The sequence below is a fragment of the Sinohyriopsis cumingii genome, chromosome 3, assembly GCF_028554795.1.
Source record: "Sinohyriopsis cumingii isolate HCF-2022 chromosome 3, ASM2855479v2, whole genome shotgun sequence".
NCBI classification, from domain to species: Eukaryota; Metazoa; Mollusca; class Bivalvia; order Unionida; family Unionidae; genus Sinohyriopsis; species Sinohyriopsis cumingii.
Window position 1 is genome coordinate 4,806,103 of NC_142963.1, and position 24,081 is coordinate 4,830,183.

Sequence of the window (24,081 nt, forward strand, 5' to 3'; positions counted from 1 at the left end):
GCATTCGAAATCGAAAAAGATGAAATTGCCTTTCTTCTTGTGACCGTCCTCTTTCTCTGGTGGGGGTTGGTATTTTTGCACGTAACATTGGTGTTCCAAGTCCACGATGTGGTGACAAATGTGACATTTTTTCTTTCCTCGACATACGTGTGCCTTGGCATTATTAGTAAGTATGCCTTGTCCACAGGTAGGGCACAATCTCAGCAGTTGACAAGCACATTTCTTCTGTGAACCTTGCGTCTTCAAATGCTGTTGGTAACAGGTAGGGCTGACAAATGTGCGCAGACAAGTTGAACAAGGCACTGGTTCTTCGCTCAGACAGGGTGGAGAGGCCAAACATCCTGAGCATTTCAATCCACAATGCTTGTGTTGCTCTCGATTATTAAAACCACGATCACATTTCTCACAATAATAAATATATCCCAGGAATCCGGTGATACTGGTAATGGTATCGAAATGGTCATCGTGATAATAAACATGAATGTATTTTCCGTCCTTAAAATCTTGGCCTCGAAACAACAGAGACCCGCGAACTTCTTGAGGGTGCACTTTCAAGTTGTAGGTGGAGCTAGGACATCTTGCAATTTTTGCATTTCAGGAATGCCACAGGGTGTTTTTTTGGACAGGCCAGCTTGTTGCAACACGAGTTCTGCTTCGTTTCGTTGTTTGGCTCGGTCCGATTGTCGAACAGTTTTCCAGGCTCTTTTCCATTCTGCCGTGTCGTTCTTGTTGGCATAGGTTCGTCCCACCACGATGGCTCGAGCTAAACACATCTGGTCCTGAATGTTGTTAATTTGGACGAGACTCTTTTTGGTGCTGCGAAGGTCGTCCACCAATAACATCTTTTTGCGTCCAGTCCCTTGAGGAGGAGAGACGTGGGTCATGTCCAGTGTGGCTTTTCCAAACTGATGTCAAACTGATCATTAGATTGTTGTACGTGTTGAATCTTGTCCATGACTTTGGAAGCGGTCAATTCTGCAGGGGTGCTAAACTCGATCCAAACAGGGGATTTCAAACCGTCGTGTTGTATGGAAAGTCTCAAGCGATCGTCTTCTTTGGGTTGACATTGTCGCTTGAGTGCAGTGAGCAAAGAATCCCACACCCCAGTGATAAACACTTTTGCTTTCTCTAACGGCACTTCAGCCTTGAAATCTTTAAACTTCACCGTGTATTTGTAAGCCGTGGTTCTAAATTTGCTAGAGGAGCGCTTTTCCGTCTCTCGAATGGAATAGTATTTTTCAGGGTTGACTAGAAGTGGTGAACTTGGTTTAGAGGGTTCGGATTCTGGTTCACTCATGTCCTCTTCAAAATCACTGGCATGAATTTGTGCCAAGATTTCAGCCCTGGTACGAGGCGATAGATCACGTTTCTGCCTCTTACTTTCTTCTTCTTTCTTCTCAAATGAATAGTATCGTTTCATCTTGAGTGCAAAACGTCAAATGACTCAAGTTTAAACACCATAGACTAATTTATAGTCATGGCAGACCAGCTTATATAAAAGGATGTGTGTCTTGTCCTTTCACTATTCATTTCACTCTCAAGCCGAGCACAACGATGGAAGAGACTAGCCAAATCGAACGTTTCGTCAGAGCTTTGCGAGGGGTCATTAGAAAATTCTCTTCAGACCAGCCGACGGACTACTCTCCTTCCTTTCGAGATAAAAGTCAAGATACTTGCTATATCTGTCAGAAGAAAGGGCATTGGTCTTCAGAGTGTCCAGACCGTCAAAAAAGAACAAAAACAGGGGCTAAAAAAGACAAAAGTCAAGATACCTGTTATTATTGTAAAGAAAAAGGACATTGGTCTCCAGATTGCCCAAAAAAGAAACAAGAGGAGTCAGAAGAAACGAGGAATTCTTCAGAAGAAGAGAGGGATTCTTCGGAGGAAGAGAGGGATTTTTCAGAGGAAGAAATCAGACAGGTGAAGAAAAAGAAACAGGAGAAGAAAAGAAGAAGGGAAGAAAGTGAGGAGGAAGAAGAGGAAAAGAGTGTGACGGTGAAGAAATTTAAAAAACAGAGAGACTAAACAAGAAGACAGAAGAAGTCAATGAACTTTTTTTAAAGTGTTCTGTTGTGAATTGTGAATTGGATTGTAACAATGGATAAAAGAATAAATTAATGATATAAGGTAAGTGTCTTTGAGTTATGATTTTAAAATAAGAACGTACACTCACGCACTCATACACAGACACGTACTATAGGGGTAAAATGGGCTGTTAATTATTTTTTTGAGTTATTGGCAAATTGAAATTGTATTTCTTTTCGAGAAATGTTGGTGGCCCTGTAAAGGGCCTTTTTATTTTGGTGTAGGGGTGAGTTCAAGCAATCAACTTTAACTGCCTTAAGCCTTTGCCACGGCCAAGGCCTACTTCTGGACTGCGTAATGTTGATGATGATGATTGGGTTGAAATCACTAAGGGTGGTACGGTAGGCTTAGTCACAGGGTTGACGTGTTTAGCTCGGGAAGGTCGTATTCTCTTCGGCCGTAATAAAGAAGTCTGATACATTTGTTTCAGACTCCTTAACTCCGCTAAAATGTCCAACAATACCGTGACCGTTTGATTTTCAGCCTCTTGTTTCTTTGCTGCTACTTCTTCTTGCTGTTGTTGCTGTTGTTTTTTCCTTAGCTCTTCTTCTTGCTGCTGTTGCTGTAGGAGAAAAGCTTGTTCCGCTTCCTTTTGTCGTTGTATAAATTTCTCCAATTCTTCTTTCTGTCTCTGTCTAAAATTCTCCACTTGCGGTAATGAAGAAGGTAACGAAGGTAACTGGATAGCTATGTGATTTTTGTAACAGCTAACTATGTGACTTTTTACTGGATAGCTAGGTGATTTTTGTAACAGCTAACTATGTGACTTTTTACTGGATAGCTATGTGATTTTTGTAACAGCTAACTATGTGACTTTGTACTGGATAGCTACGTGATTTTTGTAACAGCTAACTATGTGACTTTTTACTGGATAGCTATGTGATTTTTGTAACAGCTAACTATGTGACTTTTTACTGGATAGCTTCGTGATTTTTGTAACAGCTAACTATGTGACTTTGTACTGGATAGCTACGTGATTTTTGTAACAGCTAACTATGTGACTTTTTACTGGATAGCTATGTAATTTTTGTAACAGCTAACTATCTGACTTTTTACTAGATAGCTATGTGATTTTTGTAACAGCTAACTATGTGCGTTTGCACTTGTACCTATGTGATTTTTGTAACAGCTAACTATGTGACTTTGTACTGGATAGCTATGAGATTTTTGTAACAGCTAACTATGTGACTTTGTACTGGATAGCTATGTGATTTTTGCAACAGCTAACTATGTGACTTTGTACTGGATATCTATGTGATTTTTTGGGGGGACTAGATATTCTTGAGCTGTATGAAAAGACAAATGAAAGGAAATTAAATCCAGCCTAAAAGCACATTTTCCTTTAAGACATGACGACATACAGATGTTTGAACCTAATCACTTATAAATTGAATATAAACCTTATGAGCGATTAGGTGCAATTTGCAATTCGAAAAATACCCAACCAGAATTTCATTATATCCTAGCAAGACTGCACAGGATGGGCTTTTTATAAAATTGCATGAAATATAGGTTGTTAACTTTAGTTTAGATTTTGTTTAGCATAAGACATTTCTCAAGGTCTTAGAGCCTGTGCGAAGTGGAACACACAGGAGGCTCACCTCCAAAATCCCCATTGATATTTGGCCTATGTATTTAACCCTGCACTTTTAAATATAGATACATGGCTAAATATATCAGAGCTCAGTAACATCTATGAACAATACTGGCTTTATAGTACAAGTGAAATTAAAGTTCTAATAATGTAAAATTGAAGAATTGCACAAAACGTTAGGTAGATAAAGCCTTTAAAATAAATGTAAACATTAAATATACAAGATAAAATAGAAAAGATAACGACGTTGATAGTTAACATTTTGTAAGTGGAATATATAAAAAAACGTGAAACAGCATTGTGGGACATTGTGATAAGTTCATTCTGTATGTTCGTCTTTATACACCGCTGGGTGAAGATTCTCTAAACGTCGAAGTTATCCTGCCCTATGGTTAAACATCTAAAACACGGGTTGTTGTTGTAGTGTTTAACGCCATTTTTCATCACATAATAGGCTTTACATGGAGTCCAGTATAAATGATGGACGAAGGACCCGGGGAAAATCCCGAAAAGAGCCACCTACCCACGAGCAGCTACTGGCAAGCTTTCTCACTTACCCACATTGGACGAGTCCGAGACTCGAATGCACGCAGACAGAGGTGAAATGGCAGTGATCCGTAACGGTGAGCGCTTTAGATCACATGGAGACTCGAAGCCCCTCCACATGGGTAAACAACCGAGCTTCTCACCTTTACATAAGGAGGGAGTGTGTCATATGTCAGATATAAAATAAAATTGAATTATCCGTTGTACGATTGTTTTGACTAAAATGTTTTTGTACCATCATCTGGGCAATTAAACAATTTTCTCCAAATGATATTTGCATTTTAAATTTTTGAGTATAATTATTTCTCTGTTTCTGTGTTAATTGATGGATGTATATGGATATAATATAACAATAATGAAAATGACATAGAGCCACTCGTTCCATCTTTCCGTTTGCATACACTATCAGTCGTTGTAGAAAAGAGAAAGAAAGGCACAAAGCAAAGGTCTAATCTAAGACACACGATTGCGGGATTCACATTTATTTATATTATAAAACCGAAACCCTTTCTTTATTGGTTGTTTTTATATAAATCATTCCAATATTCAAAACATTCACCCAAAACCTTCCTTTTTCTAATGGTGGGAGAATTAGTCACTTTTTTCTAAATTTTCAGATTTAGAATAGTCCCTGCTTGCAACTTTATATTAGCCAAAATCACAGAACAAATCAAAACATTAGAACAGGCTAAATGCAAAGTATTGCAGTGTACCAGTCATGTAGTAAATATTTTAGATGCAAAGTAATGTAGTGTATAAGTAGTATAGTAAGCATTTTATGTCAGGTACTGCGCTGTATGAGTCATGTGATAAATAATTTGTGTCAAGTACTGCACTGTACGAGTCAGATGAAACATATTATGAGTCAATTACTGGATTGTACTGGTCATGTGATAAAAATTTGTGTCACGTTCTGCAATGTACGGGTCATGTGTACAAAATTTTGTACAAAATACTGCACAATACGGGTCATGTCATACAAATTCTGTCAAGTACTGCACTGTTCGGGTCATGTAACAGATAGTATGAGGTCTTGAAACACGCATGACTACATCATACATACTTGCCAATTATTAGAAACTTTGATATCACATATAACGCTAGTGATTTTTGTTATATTCATGCCTGTTTGTGTGAGTAACTTTTGACGTAAGTTTAACTATATTAGTCACATCACTATTATGCTTGTGATGTAGTAGTTTTTAGTGATGTCTTGCACTGATGCATCATTCCGCAGACATGTACCATAATGCCACACCCATTCACATTATTCTGACACCAGGCCGACCAGTACTAACACTTACTTCTTAATGCTGAGCGCTAAGAGAGTCAGCTGCTACCAACATTTGTATAAGTCTTTTGGTAATGACTTGGTCGCGGATCGAACTAGTGACCTCCCGCACGTTTTAACCACAGACGAGTCATACCAAAGACTTATCTTTTTAAAACAAATGGTACTAGCAGCTGCCTCGCTTTGTCCTCGATACTAAGGATGATTTTTGAGCATGATTGGCAACTTAAAAAGTGTATCAGGTACTTGTCAAGTAAATTTGGGATGAAAAATTACATGCTTGTGCATTGAGAATGAGAGGCCCTGAGTGACCGAGTGGTCTAAAGCGATCACAGCTGCGGATCACTGTCATCTCACCTCTATTAGCGAAGGATCGAATCTCGGGTTGGGCCAATACAGCTTGTTGGTTCTTTTCGGAGTTTTCTCCGCTTCTTACTCCAACATCAATACTGGCCGCCATGTATAGCCCATTGTGCGTTAAACCCTACAACAACAACAACATTCTGAATGAAGAAGAAATAATGTACTGTACATCACACTGTTCTTATTAGTTATAGTAATCTAGTGCTGTGAAAACTATCCTCCCACTCATAATCATCCAAGAATATGTATCCTCCTGTACTGAAAAATCCAAATAAAAATGAATAATCTACTATTATCTAAGCTCCTTACCATTTTCAAACACTGCCCGGCTATCCTCTAACACTGCTTGGATATCCTCTAACACTGCACAGCTATCCTCTAACAGAGCTCGGCTATCATCTAACACTGTCCGTCTATCCTCTAACACTGCCCATCTATCCTCTAACAACGTCTATCCTCTAACACTGCCCGTCTATCCTCTAACACTGACCGTCTATCCTCTAACACTGCACGGCTATCCTCTAACAGAGCTCGGCTATCCTCTAACAGAGCTCGGCTATCCGAAAAACATTTCAGAATGTTTGCACTAAAGAAATTAAAATATAAAACATTATAGGGCTTTCAGTACATAAGTGGTTTATAGTTGGGACTACCAGAAATTAAAAACTGAAATCCTGGTCACCCTGATTTATCATATTAGTGGAACCTCTGTTTTATTATTCTGGTACTATATTCCTAAGACATTATTCCACATCATTTCCATATTTACAAAGGCACCTTGCGCAATGTATAATGTGTAATGTTCTCAGACTTATTCGACACCACTTAAACTAGCTGCATGGAAGATATAGTAGTAGTAAATGGGGGCACCCTAGCGACAATGGGAATTAGCATTACAAGACCCCTTGGGCAACTCTAGCGACAATGGAAAATTAACATGGAGAAAAATCGTGGGACAATCTGGCGACAAGGGAAATTAACATGGAGAAAAATCGTGGGTCACTCTAGCGACAAGGGGAATTTAACATGGAACTATAGTGTGGGTCTGTCTAGCGACAAGGGGAAATTAACATGGGAATAGAGTTTGGTTTGTCTAGGGACAAGGGGAATTGAATATGGGATTTTTTTTTTTAAATTTAAATTTAAATTTAAATTTAAAAAAAGGGGTAGGCAATGGAAAGGCTATCTCTTTTCGATAAATATGGCTGGCCCTGAAAAGGGCCTTTGGGTTTATGTTAATATTAATATTAACATAGATGGCATCTGTCACATCTTCTTCTTCTTCTTCTTCTTCTTAAACTCCTTCTAACTGCCGGTCCATTCACAAGTACCCTCTTGAGACATCCTTGTCTTTCTATGTAAACTCTCCTCATCCATTGACTAGTATCTGTCCTATCAACAACAGTCCACTTGGACCTGACATACATAAGCATGTCCGTCCTAAACATCATGGAAGACACAAGGGTGGATGACTCAACTGTGGTCCACATCTTGAAGCGACGAGAATAGGTGAATCAATGCACTGAACTGCGCTTATTTATAGGTAGAGGAAGGATTGAAACGGATTGAATTCATTCACCAATCCGAACACGCGTTACAAAATTCAGTCAGCTCGCATCCAATCCGAAGAGAGCAGTCTGTGACGTCACGTGGTCTATATAGATTCGTTAGCGCTTGTGTGCAGTCAATCTATGCGACAGTGATTCAACATGACGGAAACTCAGAAAACGATCCATTGGGGTGCACCAGCAGGGGAGACTGCCCAAGGGAACCCGGACTTACTTTCAGAAGAGGTACATTGGGATTTTGTGGATTTTCTTACCTCGCAAGAATTTGTTCCGGAACCTTCGTTACCTTCTTCATTACCGCAAGTGGAGAATTTTAGACAGAGACAGAAAGAAGAATTGGAGAAATTTATGCAACGACAAAAGGAAGCGGAACAAGCTTTTCTCCTACAGCAACAGCAACAGCAACAAGAAGAGGTAAGAAAAAACAACAGCAACAACAGCAAGAAGAAGTAGCAGCAAAGAAACAAGAGGGTGAAAATCAAACGGCTACGGTACTGTTGGACATTTTAGCGGAGTTAAGAAGTCTGATACATTTGTTTCACGACCGAAGAGAATACGACCTTCCCGAGCTAAACACGCCAACCCTGTGACTAAGCCTATCGTACCACCCTTAGTGATTTCAACCCAATCATCAGAAGTAGGCCTTGGCCGTGGCAAAGGCTTAAGGCAGTTAAAGTTGATTGGTTAAACTCACCCCTACACCAAAATAAAAAGGCCCTTTTCAGGGCCACCAACATTTCTCGAAAAGAAATACAATTTCAATTTGCCAATAACTCAAAAATAAACCCCACCCATTTTACCCTTATAGTACGTGTCTGTGTATGAGTGCGTGAGTGTAGCTTCTTATTTTAAAATCAAAACTCAAAGACACTTACCTTATATCGTTCATGTATTCATTTATCCATTTTTTACAATCCAATTCACAGCACAACACTTTAATTAAAAGTGCATTGACTTCTTCTTTCTCCTTGTTTAGTCTCTCTGTTTTTTGAATTTCTTCACCGTTTTTTCCTCATTTTCTTCCCTTCTTCTTTTCTTCTCCTGTTTCTTTGCTTCTTTTAAATAGAATTGTCTTCTTTCTTCCTCTGAAGAATCCCTCTCTTCTTCTGAAGAATCCCTCTCTTCTTCTGAAGAATCCTTCTTTTCTTCTGACTCCTCTTGTTTCTTTTTTGGGCAATCTGGAGACCAATGTCCTTTTTCTTCACAATAATAACAGGTATCTTGACTTTTGTCTTTTTTAGCCCCTGTTTTTTGTTCTTTTTTGACGGTCTGGACACTCTGAAGACCAATGCCCTTTCTTCTGACAGATATGGCAAGTATCCTGACTCTTATCTCGAAAGGAAGGAGAGTAGTCTGTCGGCTGGTCTGAAGAGAATTTTCTAATGACCCCTCGCAAAGCTCTGACGAAACGTTCGATTTGGCTAGTCTCTTCCATCGTTCTCCTCGGTTTGAGAGTGAAATGAATAGTGAAAGGACAAGACACACACCCTTTTTATATACGCTGGTTTGCCATGACTATAAATTAGTCTACGGTGTTTGAACTTGAGTCATTTGACGTTCTGCACTCAAGATGAAACGATCCTATTCATTCGAGAAGAAAGAAGAAGAAGAAAGTAATAGGCAGAAACGTGATCTATCGCCTCGTACCAGGGCTGAAATCTTGGCACAAATTCATGCCAGTGATTTTGAAGAGGACATGAGTGAACCAGAATCCGAACCCTCTAAACCAAGTTCACCACCCTTAGTCAACCCTGAAAAGTACTATTCCATTCGAGAGACGGAAAAGCGCTCCTCTAGAAAATTTAGAACCACGGCTTACACCTACACGGTGAAGTTTAAAGATTTCAAGGCCGACGTACCCTTGGAGAAAGCAGAAGGGTTTATCACCGAGATGTGGGATTCTTTGCTCACCGCACTCAAGCGACAATGTCAACCCAAAGAAGACGATCGCTTGACACTATCCATAGATCACGACGGTTTGAAATCCCCTGTTTGGATCGAGTTTAGCAGACCCGCAGAACTAACCCCTTCCAAAATCATGAACAAGATTCAACACGTACAACAATCTAATGACCAGTTTGACATCACCGATGGTAAAGCCACACTGAAAATGGCCCACGTCTCTCTTCCTCAAGGGACAGGACGCAAAAAGATGTTATTGGTGGACAACCTTCGCAACACCAAAACAAGTCCCGTCCGAATTCACAACCCTCAAGACCAGATGTGTTTAGCCCGTGCCATCGTGGTGGGACGAACCTATGCCAACAAGAACGACACGGTAGAATGGAAAAGAACCTGGAAAACTATTCAACGATCCGATCGAGCCAAACAACGAAATGAAGCAGAACTCCTGTTACAACAAGCCGGACTGTCCAAAGACACACCCTGTGGCATTCCTGAGATGCAAAAATTGCAAGATGCCCTAGCTCCACGCTACACCTTGAAAGTGCACCCTTAAGAAATGCGTGGAACTCTGTTGTTTCGAGGCCAAGATTTTAAGGACGGAAAATACATTCATGTCTATTATCACGATGAACATTTCGATACCATTACCAGTATCACTGGATTCCTGGGATACAGTTATTATTGTGAGAAATGTGATTATGGTAATAACAATCGAGAGCAACACAAGTCTTGTGGATGGAAATGCCCAGGATGTTTGGCCTCTCCACCCTGTCTGAGCGAAGAACCAGTGCCTTGTTCAACTTGTCTGCGCACGTTTGTCAGCCCTACCTGTTACCAGCAACATTTGAAAACACAAGGTTCACAGAAGAAATGTGCTTGTCAACTGCTGAGATTGTGCCCTACGTGTGGACAAGGCATACGTACCAATAATACCAAGGCACACGTATGTCGAGGAAAGAAAAAATGTCACATTTGTCACCACATCGTGGACTTGGAACACGAATGTTACGTGCAAAAATACCAACCCCCACCAGAGGAAGAGGACGGTCACAAGAAGAAAGGCAATTTCATCTTTTTCGATTTCGAATGCATGCAAGAGACCGGCATTCACATTCCTAATTTCTGCGTGGCTCATCGAGCGTGCGAGAAGTGCATTCAAGAACCTATCTTCAGTCATTGCCCTCACTGCAGCAAGATTCCTGGAGGACGTGAAAAAATCTTTGGAGGACCAAACACGTTAGCCGATTTTGCCCAATGGGTCTTAGACCCCATCGACAAGACATGGAGCAAAGAGGACATCGAACGTTACGGAGATTGTCATCGTCATGCCACGGTGATGGCTCACAATTTCTCCGGATACGATGGACAGTTTCTTTTGAGATACTATACGGAACAAGGCACCGAACGTCCTAAAGTGACTTTGAACGGAGCCAAAATCATTTTCATGCAAGTGGGACAAGTACAGTTTAAAGATTCGATGAGTTACTTGGCCATGCCTTTGAGTCGAATGCCTAAAACGTTTGGAATGACAGAAATGGCTAAAGGGTACTTTCCACACTTTTTCAATACGGAAGCCAATCAACATGCCGTTCTACCCCATTTACCTGAGGCTCACTATTACGACCCCGACAACATGCGTACCGAACAACGAGAAGCTTTCTACGCTTGGTACCAGGCTCATGCCTCTGACCCCTTCGACTTTCAGGAAGAAATGTTAAAGTATTGTCGTTCTGACGTGGACATTTTACGACGTTGCTGTGGAAAATTTCGAGAACTGTTCATGGAACACGGAGGGGTCGATCCTTTGAAAGAAGCTTGCACCATTGCCAAAGCGTGTTCCTTAGTGTACCGCCAGCGATTCATGCCTTAAAACACCGTGGCTGACATCAGTCCTCAAACGACCCACTATGTCAAACGTCAATACTCGGTCAAAGCCCTACGTTGGTTACATTACTTGTGCGACAAGGAAGACAAATGGATTCAGCATGCCCGCAACGGAGGAGGCGAAAAGACCATCGGAACGTATTCGGCAGATGGCTGGGACTTAGAAAACCCCAAGATCGTGTACGAGTTTAACGGTTGCTTATTTCACGGATGTCCCATCTGTTACCCTGACCGTGACACTAAAAATCAGTTTTTGCAACGAACCATGGAAGACTTGTACCAGGACACTTGTCAGCGACGCCTAAAGTTAGAACAGCAAGGATACCAAGTGGTGGAAATGTGGGAACACGAGTACGATCACCGTTTGAAAACCGATCCCGAGTTTAAACGCCTCGTGGAAAGTTACCAGTTCATGGACCCGCTGAACCCGAGGGATAGTTTGTACGGAGGAAGGACCAATGCCACCTGTTTGCTGTACCAAGCCGACGAAGAGAAAGGAGAAGAAATCAAATACTTGGACGTGTGTTCGCTGTATCCCTACGTATGCAAATATTGTCGCTTTCCTGTAGGGCACCCGCAATTGTTGACGGAACACATCGACCTGAAAAACATTCGACAATACGAAGGCTTGATCAAGTGTAAAGTTTTGCCTCCCACGAACCTATACCATCCCGTCTTACCTCACCATTGTCAAGGCAAACTGATGTTTCCCTTGTGCCGTACTTGTGCCGAAACGTGCAACCAGGACCAACCTTGCCATCACAGCCAGGAAGAACGCGCCTTGACGGGAACCTGGGTCAGCGTGGAATTGTTCAAAGCTCTGGACATGGGATACCAACTGTTAGAAGTGTACGAAATTTGCCACTTTCCCAAGACACAACAGTACCACAAGGGTGACCCTACTCAGAAAGGCATTTTCGCCGACTACGTGGATGCCTTTTTGAAACTGAAACAAGAAGCCAGCGGCTATCCTTCCTGGTGTCACACTCCCGAAGACCAAATACAATTCAAAGAGAAATGCTACGCACAAGAAGGCATCTCCTTAGACCACATCAAAAAAAAACGAAGGCAGGCGATCGTTTGCCAAAGTGATGTTAAATTGCTTGTGGGGTAAAATGGCACAACGACCGTGTTTACCCAAGACGGAATATTTGACAGAACCTTCCCGCTACTTCCAGATGATTCACGACAAAACCAAATACATGAAACACGTGGACGTCGTTCGAGAGAATTTGATCTTGGTCAATTACGAAGAAGATCTGGACTTTGTACAAGACGACCCTTTTGGAAATGTCTTCATTGCGGCTTACGTGACAGCTCATGCTCGCTTAAAATTGTACGAAGCTTTAGAACTGTTAGAAGAACGCGTCCTGTACTTTGACACGGACAGTTGCATTTACATCCATCACCCGATTCAACAGCACCCTGACATCGAAGGAGACCGTTTAGGAGCCTGGACAGACGAGCATCCCGACGACAAGATTCTAAGTTTCGTCAGTGGTGGTCCCAAAAATTACGGCTACGAATACCGTGACAAACAAGGAGAAGTGCACACGACGTGCAAAGTGAAAGGACTGACTCTGAATCATCGTACCAGTCGAGTGGTCAACTTTGGGGTATTTAAAGAAGACTTGCAATCGGGAGAGGATGGAAACTTTAAAGTGACCACTTATCAACCGAACAAGATTGTACGTTTACCCACTCACCACATCGTCAGTCGGCCCCTGGAAAAAATCTATCAAATCGTGTACCAGAAGCGAATTAGACTTCGCAATCACTTTACGTTGCCGTACGGTCACATCGATATTGGTCAGCATATAAAAAGGGACAACGTCCAAGACCAATAGTTCATTGTTCATTGAAGTAACTTACCATGTCGTTGACGAAGAAGAAACCAGATTGGTTAGGAGTCAAATGTTGGACATCACCGAGACCAGGGTTTTGAGGCTTGGACACAAGAGGTGGCCCAGTATGCACGAGAGTTATTCAAGGAAAAAAGTTACTTTTCAACCTGTGTTAGTGACGGTGCCAGAAGAACCCGTCACCCAGGACAGGACTGTCGTGGACAGGCCTGAAAGACCCTTTCGGGAGGACACTTGTGTGACCTTACCCCCTACTATAGAACTGGTTAGAACTTTACCCAAAACATGTGGTTGTTGTACAGACACTTGTTTTTTATTCCACGTTCATGTGCCTTTTATTCTTGTACTTAAGCCTTTGGCTTTTATGTATTTTTGTCTTTCGTATTCATGTTTGAAAAAAACATTCAATAAACGTGTTCTGAAAAAGTATATAAACTCTTGTCTTGTTTGTTTTTTCGTGTCACAAGTGACATTCCTCACACCATGGCTACCTCTACTGTCTCTGCTCCCTCTTCCTCTACTGTCAAAGTCATCGACGAACACTTAGATCGTGCCAGTTGGGAGGCTTTGTATCTTCGCCATCCCTTTAACATGCTCATTGCTGGACCTAGCGGTTCTGGCAAAACTGAATTCGTCAAACGTTTGATCCAACATAAACATCATTTGATCGATTGGCCCCCTCAACGGATGGTGTGGTGTTACAAAGAGTGGCAATCGGCGTACAGCCTCTTGCGAGAAAGTCAAGGCGATTCCATCGTGTTTGTGGAAGGCATTCCTAAAGAAGACGACGGCATCGTCTCTGACTCCCGTCAAACCCATTTGGTCATTTTCGACGACATGTTAGGAGAAGACGAAGAAGAAATTAAACTGTGGTTCACGCGCAAAGGGCATCACCGTAATGCCAGTGTCGTTTACATCACCCAAAATTTGTTTCAACAAAGTAAAGCCCATCGCACCATCAGTCTCAATGCGCATTACGTGGTCTTGTTTAAAAGCCCTCGAGATAAATCGCAAGTGCAAGTCTTAGCCAAACAGTTAGGAACGCCTTGGCTGACTCAGGCGTACGACGATGCCACTCAAACGCCACACGCCTATTTACTCGTCGATTTGAAACCTACGACTCCCGAGGATTTGCGATTTCGTACCCACTTGTTTCACCACTGGTGCCAAGACGGAGGGCCTGTCCTGTACACGTCTCCGTCCTCGACTTCATTTCACTCCCCATAAAAAAATCTATAAAAACCTCAGACCCTTTTTCGTCTGTTTCACACAGTGCGAACATGACGTCCCTTCAGTCGCATCTTCCCGTCAAATTGATTCGTGCCTTGTATGGCATCAGTCGAGAAAAAAATCCACAAACACGAGCTCGTGTCTTAGAAGCTAGTCTCAAAGAAGTCTTACGATGGTTCACGGTGACGGCACGTCAATTACTCCAAGGAATCATTCAGATTCCTCATCAAACCAAACGCTTTTTTGATCGAAACAAAGTCGCTTTGGTCCAACTGGCCGATCCCCGCATCGACACTCAAACCAAAAAACAAATCATTTTGAAACCTGGAGGGAGCGGTACTCTAGGAGGGGTCATCATTCGCTCACTCTTAAGATGGGATCCTAATGCCCCCAAAGTTATACCCAAGACAAAAGTCCAACGAAGCCCCAAGAAGAAAAAGACCAGGTCCCCAAGGAGAACTTCTCCAGTGGCAGGACCCTCCTCTGACCAGACACCACCACCACCCCGGAAAAAGAAAAGAAGCCCCCAGAAAAAGAAATGTCCACAGAAAACTAGTCGCAAGAGAGGCACTTCGGCCAGGACGCAACCTTACACTCGCAAACCACGACCTGCCACGGCGGTGACTGCGTCTCCGGCAGCTTCACGTTTGTCCACTTCTCCGTTAATGACACCCAGAACTGAAGAGTACTTGGAGACGTTGATCACACCAAGAACTTCTCCATTGATGACCCACAAAAGAACTTCCCCAGTGGCAGGACCTTCCAATTTAGTGGCAGTGGCTGCTGCTCACAAAGTACCTTATCCCAAAATCAAAGTTCAAGAAAGATCGGGCATGTTACAAAGTTTACTGGATTTGTCCAAGCAAGAACTGGCTCGATTTAGTCCGTTACGTACCCCTGCACGATGTGTCATGCCTGTCCTCAAACTAATACGACGTAAAGACAATCAGTGGCGACGCGTTCCAGTATAAAAAAGGCCTGTGACCAAGTCGGGTATCAGTGTTTTTTGGTGCTCGTGAAGACTCAAAGATGTCACCCTCCAGAAAACCCCAAGGAAAGGAAAGGAAAGGACTGCCACCACGTTTAGCCAAACATGGGGACATGTTATCTGTCCTGCCCAAAGCTTCTCCACCCCTACGAAAAAACTCATTCAAACAGCCTCCAAAGAGGTCATCGATACCGTGTGCGAATGTTGTTTGAACGTTTTGAAAGGCACGATCCTTTGTCCAAACACCAGAAACAATGCTTAGGCAAACATCGTCACGTTCTTCGCCAAATGGTTCAAAAGAAAATTCCCATTCGTCAAAAAAAGAAGATATTAGTGCAACGTGGAGGTATTTTACCTCTCTTGTTAGGCCCCATACTGAAAGGAGTCTTGGGAACCATGTTGGGAGGACTGGTGGGAGCAAGATAAAAAGGCCTCGGAAGTTCCAAGATATCAGAATCGACCCCTGACAACCCCATGGAAGGACGAAAACTAGCTTTAGTGCCTTACAAACGATGCATGGAATACCATCGGTGGCAAGAACAACACACCCCGCATTTACCTCCCAATCCCCATTTGAGCGAGATGTCCCAGTTACAACACGAATTGCAGTCCTTGATGGATCGCCAAGATTTGTCCGAAACAGAAAAATCGTAAAAGTACGGTCAACTCTTGCAACGATTGCAACTCTTTCACCAGAAAGCTTTAGACGAAACAGCTCTGCCCACTCTGAAAGATTTTAAGACCTTGATGAAAAGTCCAGCACCATCACCAGTACCAGTACCAGTACCACCAGTACCCGTGACCAAGACAGAAAAAGGAGAAGAAGAGAAAGGGTTTCAAACTCCACCAGAAAAAGTACGCAAGTTAACAACACCACCTACCTCCAGAATTGGATGGATTAAAAAGATGATGGCCACCCCTTCTTCATCACAAGAGAAAAGAAAGTGAAGACAGAAGTGAAGACAGAAGTGAAACAAGAACCGATATCCACCGCTCAGACATCCTCCTCTTCAACACCTATTGCCGGTCGCACACGCAAAGCATTGCAATCCAAGAAAATACCCCAAGAGAAAGAGTAGCATCCTCCAAGAGTGGGTGTCTTTTTAACAAAAAAAAAAAATGGAAAAAGTCTTAGCCAAGTGCAACGATGGTTACAAGAACAAGCTACCTACACTTTACACAAACCCATTCGACGCAAGTTTGCCAGAAGTCGCACCCGAGTGGAAGGCATCAATCATCAATGGCAAGCCGATTTAGCCGATGTCTCTCATTTGGCCAGCTACAATCGTGGCTACAAATATTTGTTTTGTGTCATCGACGTCTTTTCCAAATTTGCCTGGGTCGTACTCTTGACTTCTAAATCGAGCAGCGAGTTAGTGCGAGCCCTGCAACGGGTGTTGAAACAAAGCGGTCGTCACCCTCTTCGATGGCAAACGGACAAAGGCACCGAATTTCTGAACCAAGCTTTCCAAAAAGAATTAAAAAAACTTGACATTCATTTTTTTACCACCGAGAATCCCGAAACCAAAGCCAGCATCGTGGAACGTTTTCAACGCACTTTGAAAGAACGCATGTGGAAATACTTTACGCATCACCACACTCTGAAGTACATCGACATCTTACCACACCTGGTGCAAGCGTACAAGCAATCTTACCATCGAAGCATCGGACGTGCCCCGCAAGACGTGACTCCCGAGAACGAAGTGTTGGTGTATGAGCGCCTGTTTGGTACGTCCCCGACGAGGGCTGTCCCCAAGAAAAGTGGAGAGTTGGCCGTAGGAGATTGGGTGCGCATTGGTAAAACCAAACGCACTTTCGACAAAGGTTACTTACCTAACTGGACGACCGAATTGTTTCCCGTCACTGGACGAGAGCATGGTCGTCATCCTGCCGTCTATAAATTGGAAGACATGAACGGAGAAGTGCTCAAAGGAACGTTTTATTTGCCCGAGTTACAACGTGTCACCAAAAAAGAAGACGACGTGTACGACATCGAAAGCATTCTCGAACGCAGAACCCGTAAAGTGGGCAAACGACGTGTCAAAGAAGTCAAAGTACGTTGGAAAGGACATCCACCCAGTTTTGATTCTTGGATCGACGCTTCGCAAGTCATCGACTATAAAAAGAAGTGACCATCATGCCTTTTCACACAGACGCAGCTACGTCGACCGCTCCTTCACCCAGTTCTTCTGTGCAAGATTTACAAAAACAACCCTTGTGGGTGTGGTGCGGAGAACGTGTGCCTAAAACGCAAATCGTCTTTTTCTGCCAAATCATCGTGGTGTATTGTGTCATCGAGGCAGCCATCGCCAATTTGAGTTTGCAACAAGGAGACAAACAATTGTGGACCATTTTATTGAGCAGTTGCATCGGTTACCTGCTTCCCAATCCCTTCCTGAAATTCTCCTCGAACGGGAACCACGGGAACCTTGTGTCCAGTGCCAGTGCCAGTCACCACTCCAATAACAACCACAACCAGAACCCCATTTTAGGCGGACACACGCCTCTGACGTCCAGTAACCCCTCGGACAGCCACAGAACTCTGGAATTATGAGTCACCAAAACCAATTTTACTTAACCTTACCCAGTGACAGTTCCATGGAGGTGTTTCCCCACAACACGTTGTGCTGTTACACGGCCAAATTACCTCAGGCCATCCCCTTAGATCACGAAGCCCATTGGGAAGTGGCTTTAGTGGAAATCATTCACCCGACCCAAGTCCTCAATGTCCTTCCCAATCAAAATTTTTTTGATGTGGAAGTTCATGACGAGCAAGTACAAGAGCACTTGGATAAGAATGTCAAATATGACAAGAAAACCCGTACACAAAATCAAAAGTGTACCTACCACTTGTTCATTCCCCCAGGCTATTATTTTAGTGGTCAACATTTGGTCAGCACCATAGCCACCAGGTTTAATAGCGTGTTTCTTAAAGCTTTGGAGAGTGTCAGAAAAAAGTGTCACCATGGAATACCACAAAGCAGCTCGTCGCTTCTCGATGAGATTTGACGGGAGTAAAATCCTGTCCATTTTATTTTGTCCTGAATTGTTTGACATGTTGGGCGGAGATATGAGCATGAGAATGACCATGCTCAAGAAAAACGAATTACCAATCATTTACGACAGCGAGTCTTTTATCAAGTTATTTCGTACCCCGGTAGAACTGAACCAAGGACTGAATTTGATGTTCATGTATTCCGATGTGGTGGAGTACAACGTGGTGGGACACACCTCTGTGCCGTTACTGCGTGTCATTCCTTTCAAAGTGGATTCTGCCACGAACGCTGACGAGGAAGGTGGAAACACTTATCACGTCCACCGCGAATTTGTCCATCCTCACTATTTGCCTGTCAGCAAGTCGTATTTGGACACGGTCAACATTACTATAAAAGGAGATTTGGGACAAAATATTCCATTCACCAAAGGAAAAGTCACGGTGAAACTCCATTTTCGAAAATGGTTCTCTCACGTTTCGTAAGTTATGTATCCAGTGTACCGAGGAGTTGCTCGACAGCGAGGACACGGTTTAGAAGATATGTTAAAATCGGCCTTTCGTTCGGTGGCCCCAGTGTTGAAACCGATGGTGACACGCGGATTGCACGCCTTGAAAGATGCGGCACTGACGCAAAGCAAAGAATTTCTCCAAAATGTCATCATCGACAAACAAAACCCTAAAGAAGCCTTCATGAGGGCTGGCAAAAATGTCTTGCTGCAAACGGGCAAAGACATTTTGGGTCGCCGAGAAACACCTATAAATGCCCTGCACGCTACCGAGTCAGGCATTCAGCAAGGACAAGGCAGAAAGAGACGACGAAGAAAACACCCTTTCACCAGACTTCACACGTCTAAAGCGAGAAAGAGAAAGAAAAGAAGAACCGTTCGAGACTTAGACGTTTTCGATTATTGAGACACAGAGAAAAAATGATGCACCGAGAATATTGCGCTTGTTCCAAGACGGAACTGGACCTGTTTGCCATGCCCCCCACGATGATGACGATGCAAGAATCCCAATGGGTGCAATTTCACCCCGTCTCCTCTTTGACGGATCCCGCTCCCATCGAGTTTGAAATCAAAGGACAGGCCGAAGATTACATCGATCTGAGTAGCAGTTACTTGTACTTGAAAGTCAAAGTTCTAGATAAGGATAATGGTGCAGTAGAAGACACTGAGAATATAGCTCCCGTCAACAATTTCATGCATTCCTTGTTCAGCTCAGTGGACTTGTACTTGAATAACAAACTGGTCAGCAGCAGCATGGATACTTACCCTTATCGTGCCTACCTGGAAAATCTCTTGACGTACGGAATAGATGCCAAGAACACTCATCTCAATGCTTGTGTGCTATGGGAACCTGACGAAGCGACCAAGTTTGACATAATAGATAAAGACAATGACGGCTTTGAGGAAAGACGAAACAAAATCACAGGTGGAAAGAGTTTAGAACTGATGGATCGTTTGCATTTGGACATTTGGTTGCAAGAGAAATATTTGCTGAACGGGGTAAATATCCGCTTGAGACTGAATCGCAGCAGTGACGCTTTCCATTTGTTGGCTGATACTGCTGCTGGCACTCCTAAAAGCAAAATCGAAGAGGCCAAACTCTACGCGTGGAAGTGTTACCCAAAGTGGGAAACGACATCAGTCAGACGTTGAGCAGAACGACCGCCAAGTATCCGATACGTCGCGTGGAAGTGAAAACCTTCACCATTCCCAAGGGACAGCGATCCATGATCGAAGATCATCTGTTTCAAGGACAGTTACCCAAACGTTTATTCATTGGTATGGTCGAGAATTCAGCCTTCAACGGAGCCTTCGCTGAAAATCCTTTCCACTTTCGACACTTTGACGTGTCCTAGATCGAAGTCAGTCGCGATGGCAAGACCTTGTGTACCCGACCTTTCGAACCTGACTTTACCAAGATGAATTACTTGAGATCGTACTTGTCCCTGTACGAAGCCACTGGACAATTAGGGACCAACACCAGTCACGGCATTACGTACGAAGATTACGCAGGAGGTTATGCTTTGTGGGCTTTCGATTTCACTCCAGACCAAGGCAGCGACGAGGGACATTTCCACCCTATAAAATCCGGCCAGATTCGTGTGGAACTTCAATTTACTAATGCTCTACCAGACACGGTGAACGTCATCCTGTATGCAGAATTCGATAATACCATAGAAATCAACAGTTTGAGAGAAGTCATTCTAGACCATTAGAAGCTATGGAAGACTGTTATCCCTCTTTACCTAGTGGAGAAACTTTGGAGATGGAATGTGAGGTGACCATGGAAAAAGAAGAAGTTATCATGATGAAGTCAAGATGGCCAGAACAAGAAGCCAATTTAGTCTCCTGTTTTGCCAAACAATTGGTCGAAAAAATGACGGAATTGATCAAGAAAGATGGCTATGGATGTCAAAACGATCATCCCAGTCAAATTCAACACGATAAATGCCTGATGCTGAGTCAAGAAGAAAAATTGGACGAGTATCTGGACGATGCTTGGAGTCTCATCTCGGACGAAGACGTGTTGCACCAGTGGTATAAAGACTTGCGTGAACAATCTTGTCCAACATTAACCACTCAAGAGATCGAAGCTCTCCTGAATCAAAGTAAGGAGACGAAACGAAGAAACGGTTATTTGTCAGACATTTTCAAGCAAAAAGTCAGGATCGAATTGATGACTTATTATTACCTGTGAAGAAGAAAAAAACACACAAAACATGGATACCTGGGAACTTTATTACCTTTTGAACCACATTTCGTATACGGCTTCTTGGAATCCTGTCGTCTGTGCTAAAGATGAACTCCCTCATCGCAAACCTCAAGACCATCTAGCTTACGTGATCAACACGGACGACAGTCATCTCCCAGGAACCCACTGGGTAGCCGTTTACTTTCCTCAAGAAGGATGTGTGGAATATTTCGATTCGTACGGATTGCCCCCTTTGGAAGACGATATCATCGACTTTATGAGAAGAAATGCTCAAACCACCCGATTCAATAATGTGAAATTACAAGGCACAGATTCCTTGGTGTGTGGACAATATTGTGTGTTTTTCTGCATCATCGCAGCCTGGGCTATTCCTTAGAACATTTAGTGACTCATTTTGATCCTCGTTCTTCTTCTAGAAATGATGTGAAGTAGATCGATGGTTTTGTGACCATTACGCTTATCTTTTGTCTCAAGCTAGGAAACGTAGTGTCCATCAATGGCCTAATGACTTCCAACAGTGGAAATCACAATTTCATTCACAACGTTGTCAGCCCTGTTTAAAGTAGAGTGTGAATTGAAAAAAATGTTTGTGATTTGAAAAAAAATGTTTGATGTTATAGAGTTGGATTATTGTTAAAAAATGTTAGAGTTGTTGGTTAGTGTTAAGTGATTTTTGAATAAAAAAATGTGTTTTGAAAAAAATGCCTTTGTCTTTTGTTTGGCTATAAGAATGTTGATTCATGCTCTTTAACTTCTTACTATCCCTCTCATGACACTCATTGAACGTTGCGGCTCGAAAACCGTGGAGGGATGTTTTCCTTCACGTCCGCGCTTTGACTTTAAGAACCGGGGTAGTTTCCAAACTTGATTATGGGTGCCAAGTTTACAACCTAGCACCAGCAAAACAACTAAAAAAATTAGAGCAAATACAACGAAAAGCCCTAATTACAATAACTGGAGCATTACCATCAACTTCACTAGCAGAACTTCAAGTACTAACAGGTGAGCTACCGCTCTATCTCAGAAGACAGGAATTAATACTGAGATATGCAGCCCGATTACGAACACAATCAAACACTCACCCCACCTTATTAGCAATAGAGAAATGCAACATCTCCTTTAGTAACACCCAAAAGCACCACGTACCAACAGGAAAAATAGTGCACGAATTAGCAAAACTGCTTCCCATAGACATAACCAAAAAGAAAAATACAATAACTTCGACCCTGATCCTTGGTATAACGAAGATCCAAACATCAATACCTCTATCACCAAACATGGTAATAAATTAAATCAAGAACTGAAGCTGCACACTATAACATCAGAAATTTTAGCAACTAAATATGCAAACCATCTACAAATATACACAGATGGTTCAAAAACCACTAAACCCGCAAAAACAGCAGCTGCATACGTAATCCCCAAACTTAAAATACAAGTTGGTCACCGACTACCGGACCACTGTTCAATCTACACAGCAGAATTCTGGGCAATACTACAAGCACTAGAATGGGTGGAGAAAAACAACCCACCCCAAACAGTAATAATAAGCGACTCGCTAAGCGTCCTTACAACCATTCTAAATAACAGCACCAACAGCAGAGAAAATTTCCTAAATAAAACCAATTTAATACTAAAGAAACTAAAAAGCAATAAACAACAAGTAGAATTCCTATGGGTCCCATCCCACATAAACATACTAGGAAACAATCTAGCAGATGACTTAGCTAAACTAAAACTAAGCGAGCTAAACCACGTACCACTGGCTTACAGTGTTAGTGAAATCTACAGCCTAATCACAGTCATGATAAATCAGAAATGGCAGGAATATTGGGACAATAGCAAGACAGGCAAAAAACTACATACCACACTCAAAGAAACCACTAGAAATAGGAAACCACCTTTACTTAAAGGGAAAGATCAAAAGGTAATAAATAGAATTTATACAGGAAAAACCAAGTTGGCCAACAGCTACGGAAAACACATAGGACCAAAACCTCACAACTCAAATTGTTACTACTGTCGGAGCCTGAAGACCTGCACCATATCTTTAACATATGTTACAAATTACGGAAAGAAAGGGAAATTTTCAAAACGGAACAGAATAAAATAGGATCGACGAGTACATATCCAGAATTCCTCAATAGCACAAACCCCAACTTAAACACCACATACAACGATATCATTACTTTCCTTAAAAAAACTGAAATTTATACAAAAATTTAAATACAATTAATTAGGAACTGGGACGGCCGGATAGGTCCTGTGGGTTCACGGACTAACACGAACGTTCAGGGACCTGATTAACTAAAACAAACTAAGGAATTACTTTCCTTAAAAAACTGAAATTTATACAAAATTTAAATACAATTAATTAGTAACTGGGACGGCCGGATAGGTCTTGTGGGTTCACGGACCAACACGACCGTGCAGGGACCTGATTAACTAAAACACAAACTAAGGCATTACTTTACTTAAACAAACAGAAGTTTATGCAAAAATTTAAATATAATTAATTAGGAACTGGGACGGCCGGATAGGTCTTGTGGGTTCACAGACTAACACGACCGTTCAGGGACCTGATAAACTAAAACAAACTAAGGAATTACTTTGATTAAAAAACCGAACTTTATACAAAAATTTAAATACAATTAATTAGGAACTGGGACGGCCGGATAGATCTTGTGGGTTCACGGACTAACACGACCGTTCAGGGACCTGATAAACTAAAACAAACTAAGGAATTACTTTCATTAAAAAAACGAACTTTATACAAAAATTTAAATACAATTAATTAGGAACTGGGACGGCCGGATAGATCTTGTGGGTTCACGGATTAACACGACCGTTCAGGGACCTGATAAACTAAAACAAACTAAGGAATTACTTTCATTAAAAAACCGAACTTTATACAAAAATTTAAATACAATTAATTAGGAACTGGGACGGCCGGATAGGTCTTGTGGGTTCACGGACTAACACGACCGTTCAGGGACCTGATAAACTAAAACAAACTAAGGAATTACTTTCATTAAAAAACCGAACTTTATAC

The 24,081-nt window shown here is 42.3% G+C and overlaps 1 protein-coding gene across 1 annotated transcript in view; it reads right to left on the bottom strand.

Moving 5' to 3' along the window:
* Positions 1 to 24,081, bottom strand: part of LOC149802402 (uncharacterized) — a 100,646-nt gene that overhangs the window by 32,742 nt on the left and 43,823 nt on the right. Inside the window, exon 2 of the mRNA XM_089951509.1 lies at positions 6,189 to 6,330. Within this exon, the coding sequence (XP_089807635.1) occupies positions 6,189 to 6,330 (142 nt within the window). The remainder of the gene's footprint in view (positions 1 to 6,188; positions 6,331 to 24,081) is intronic.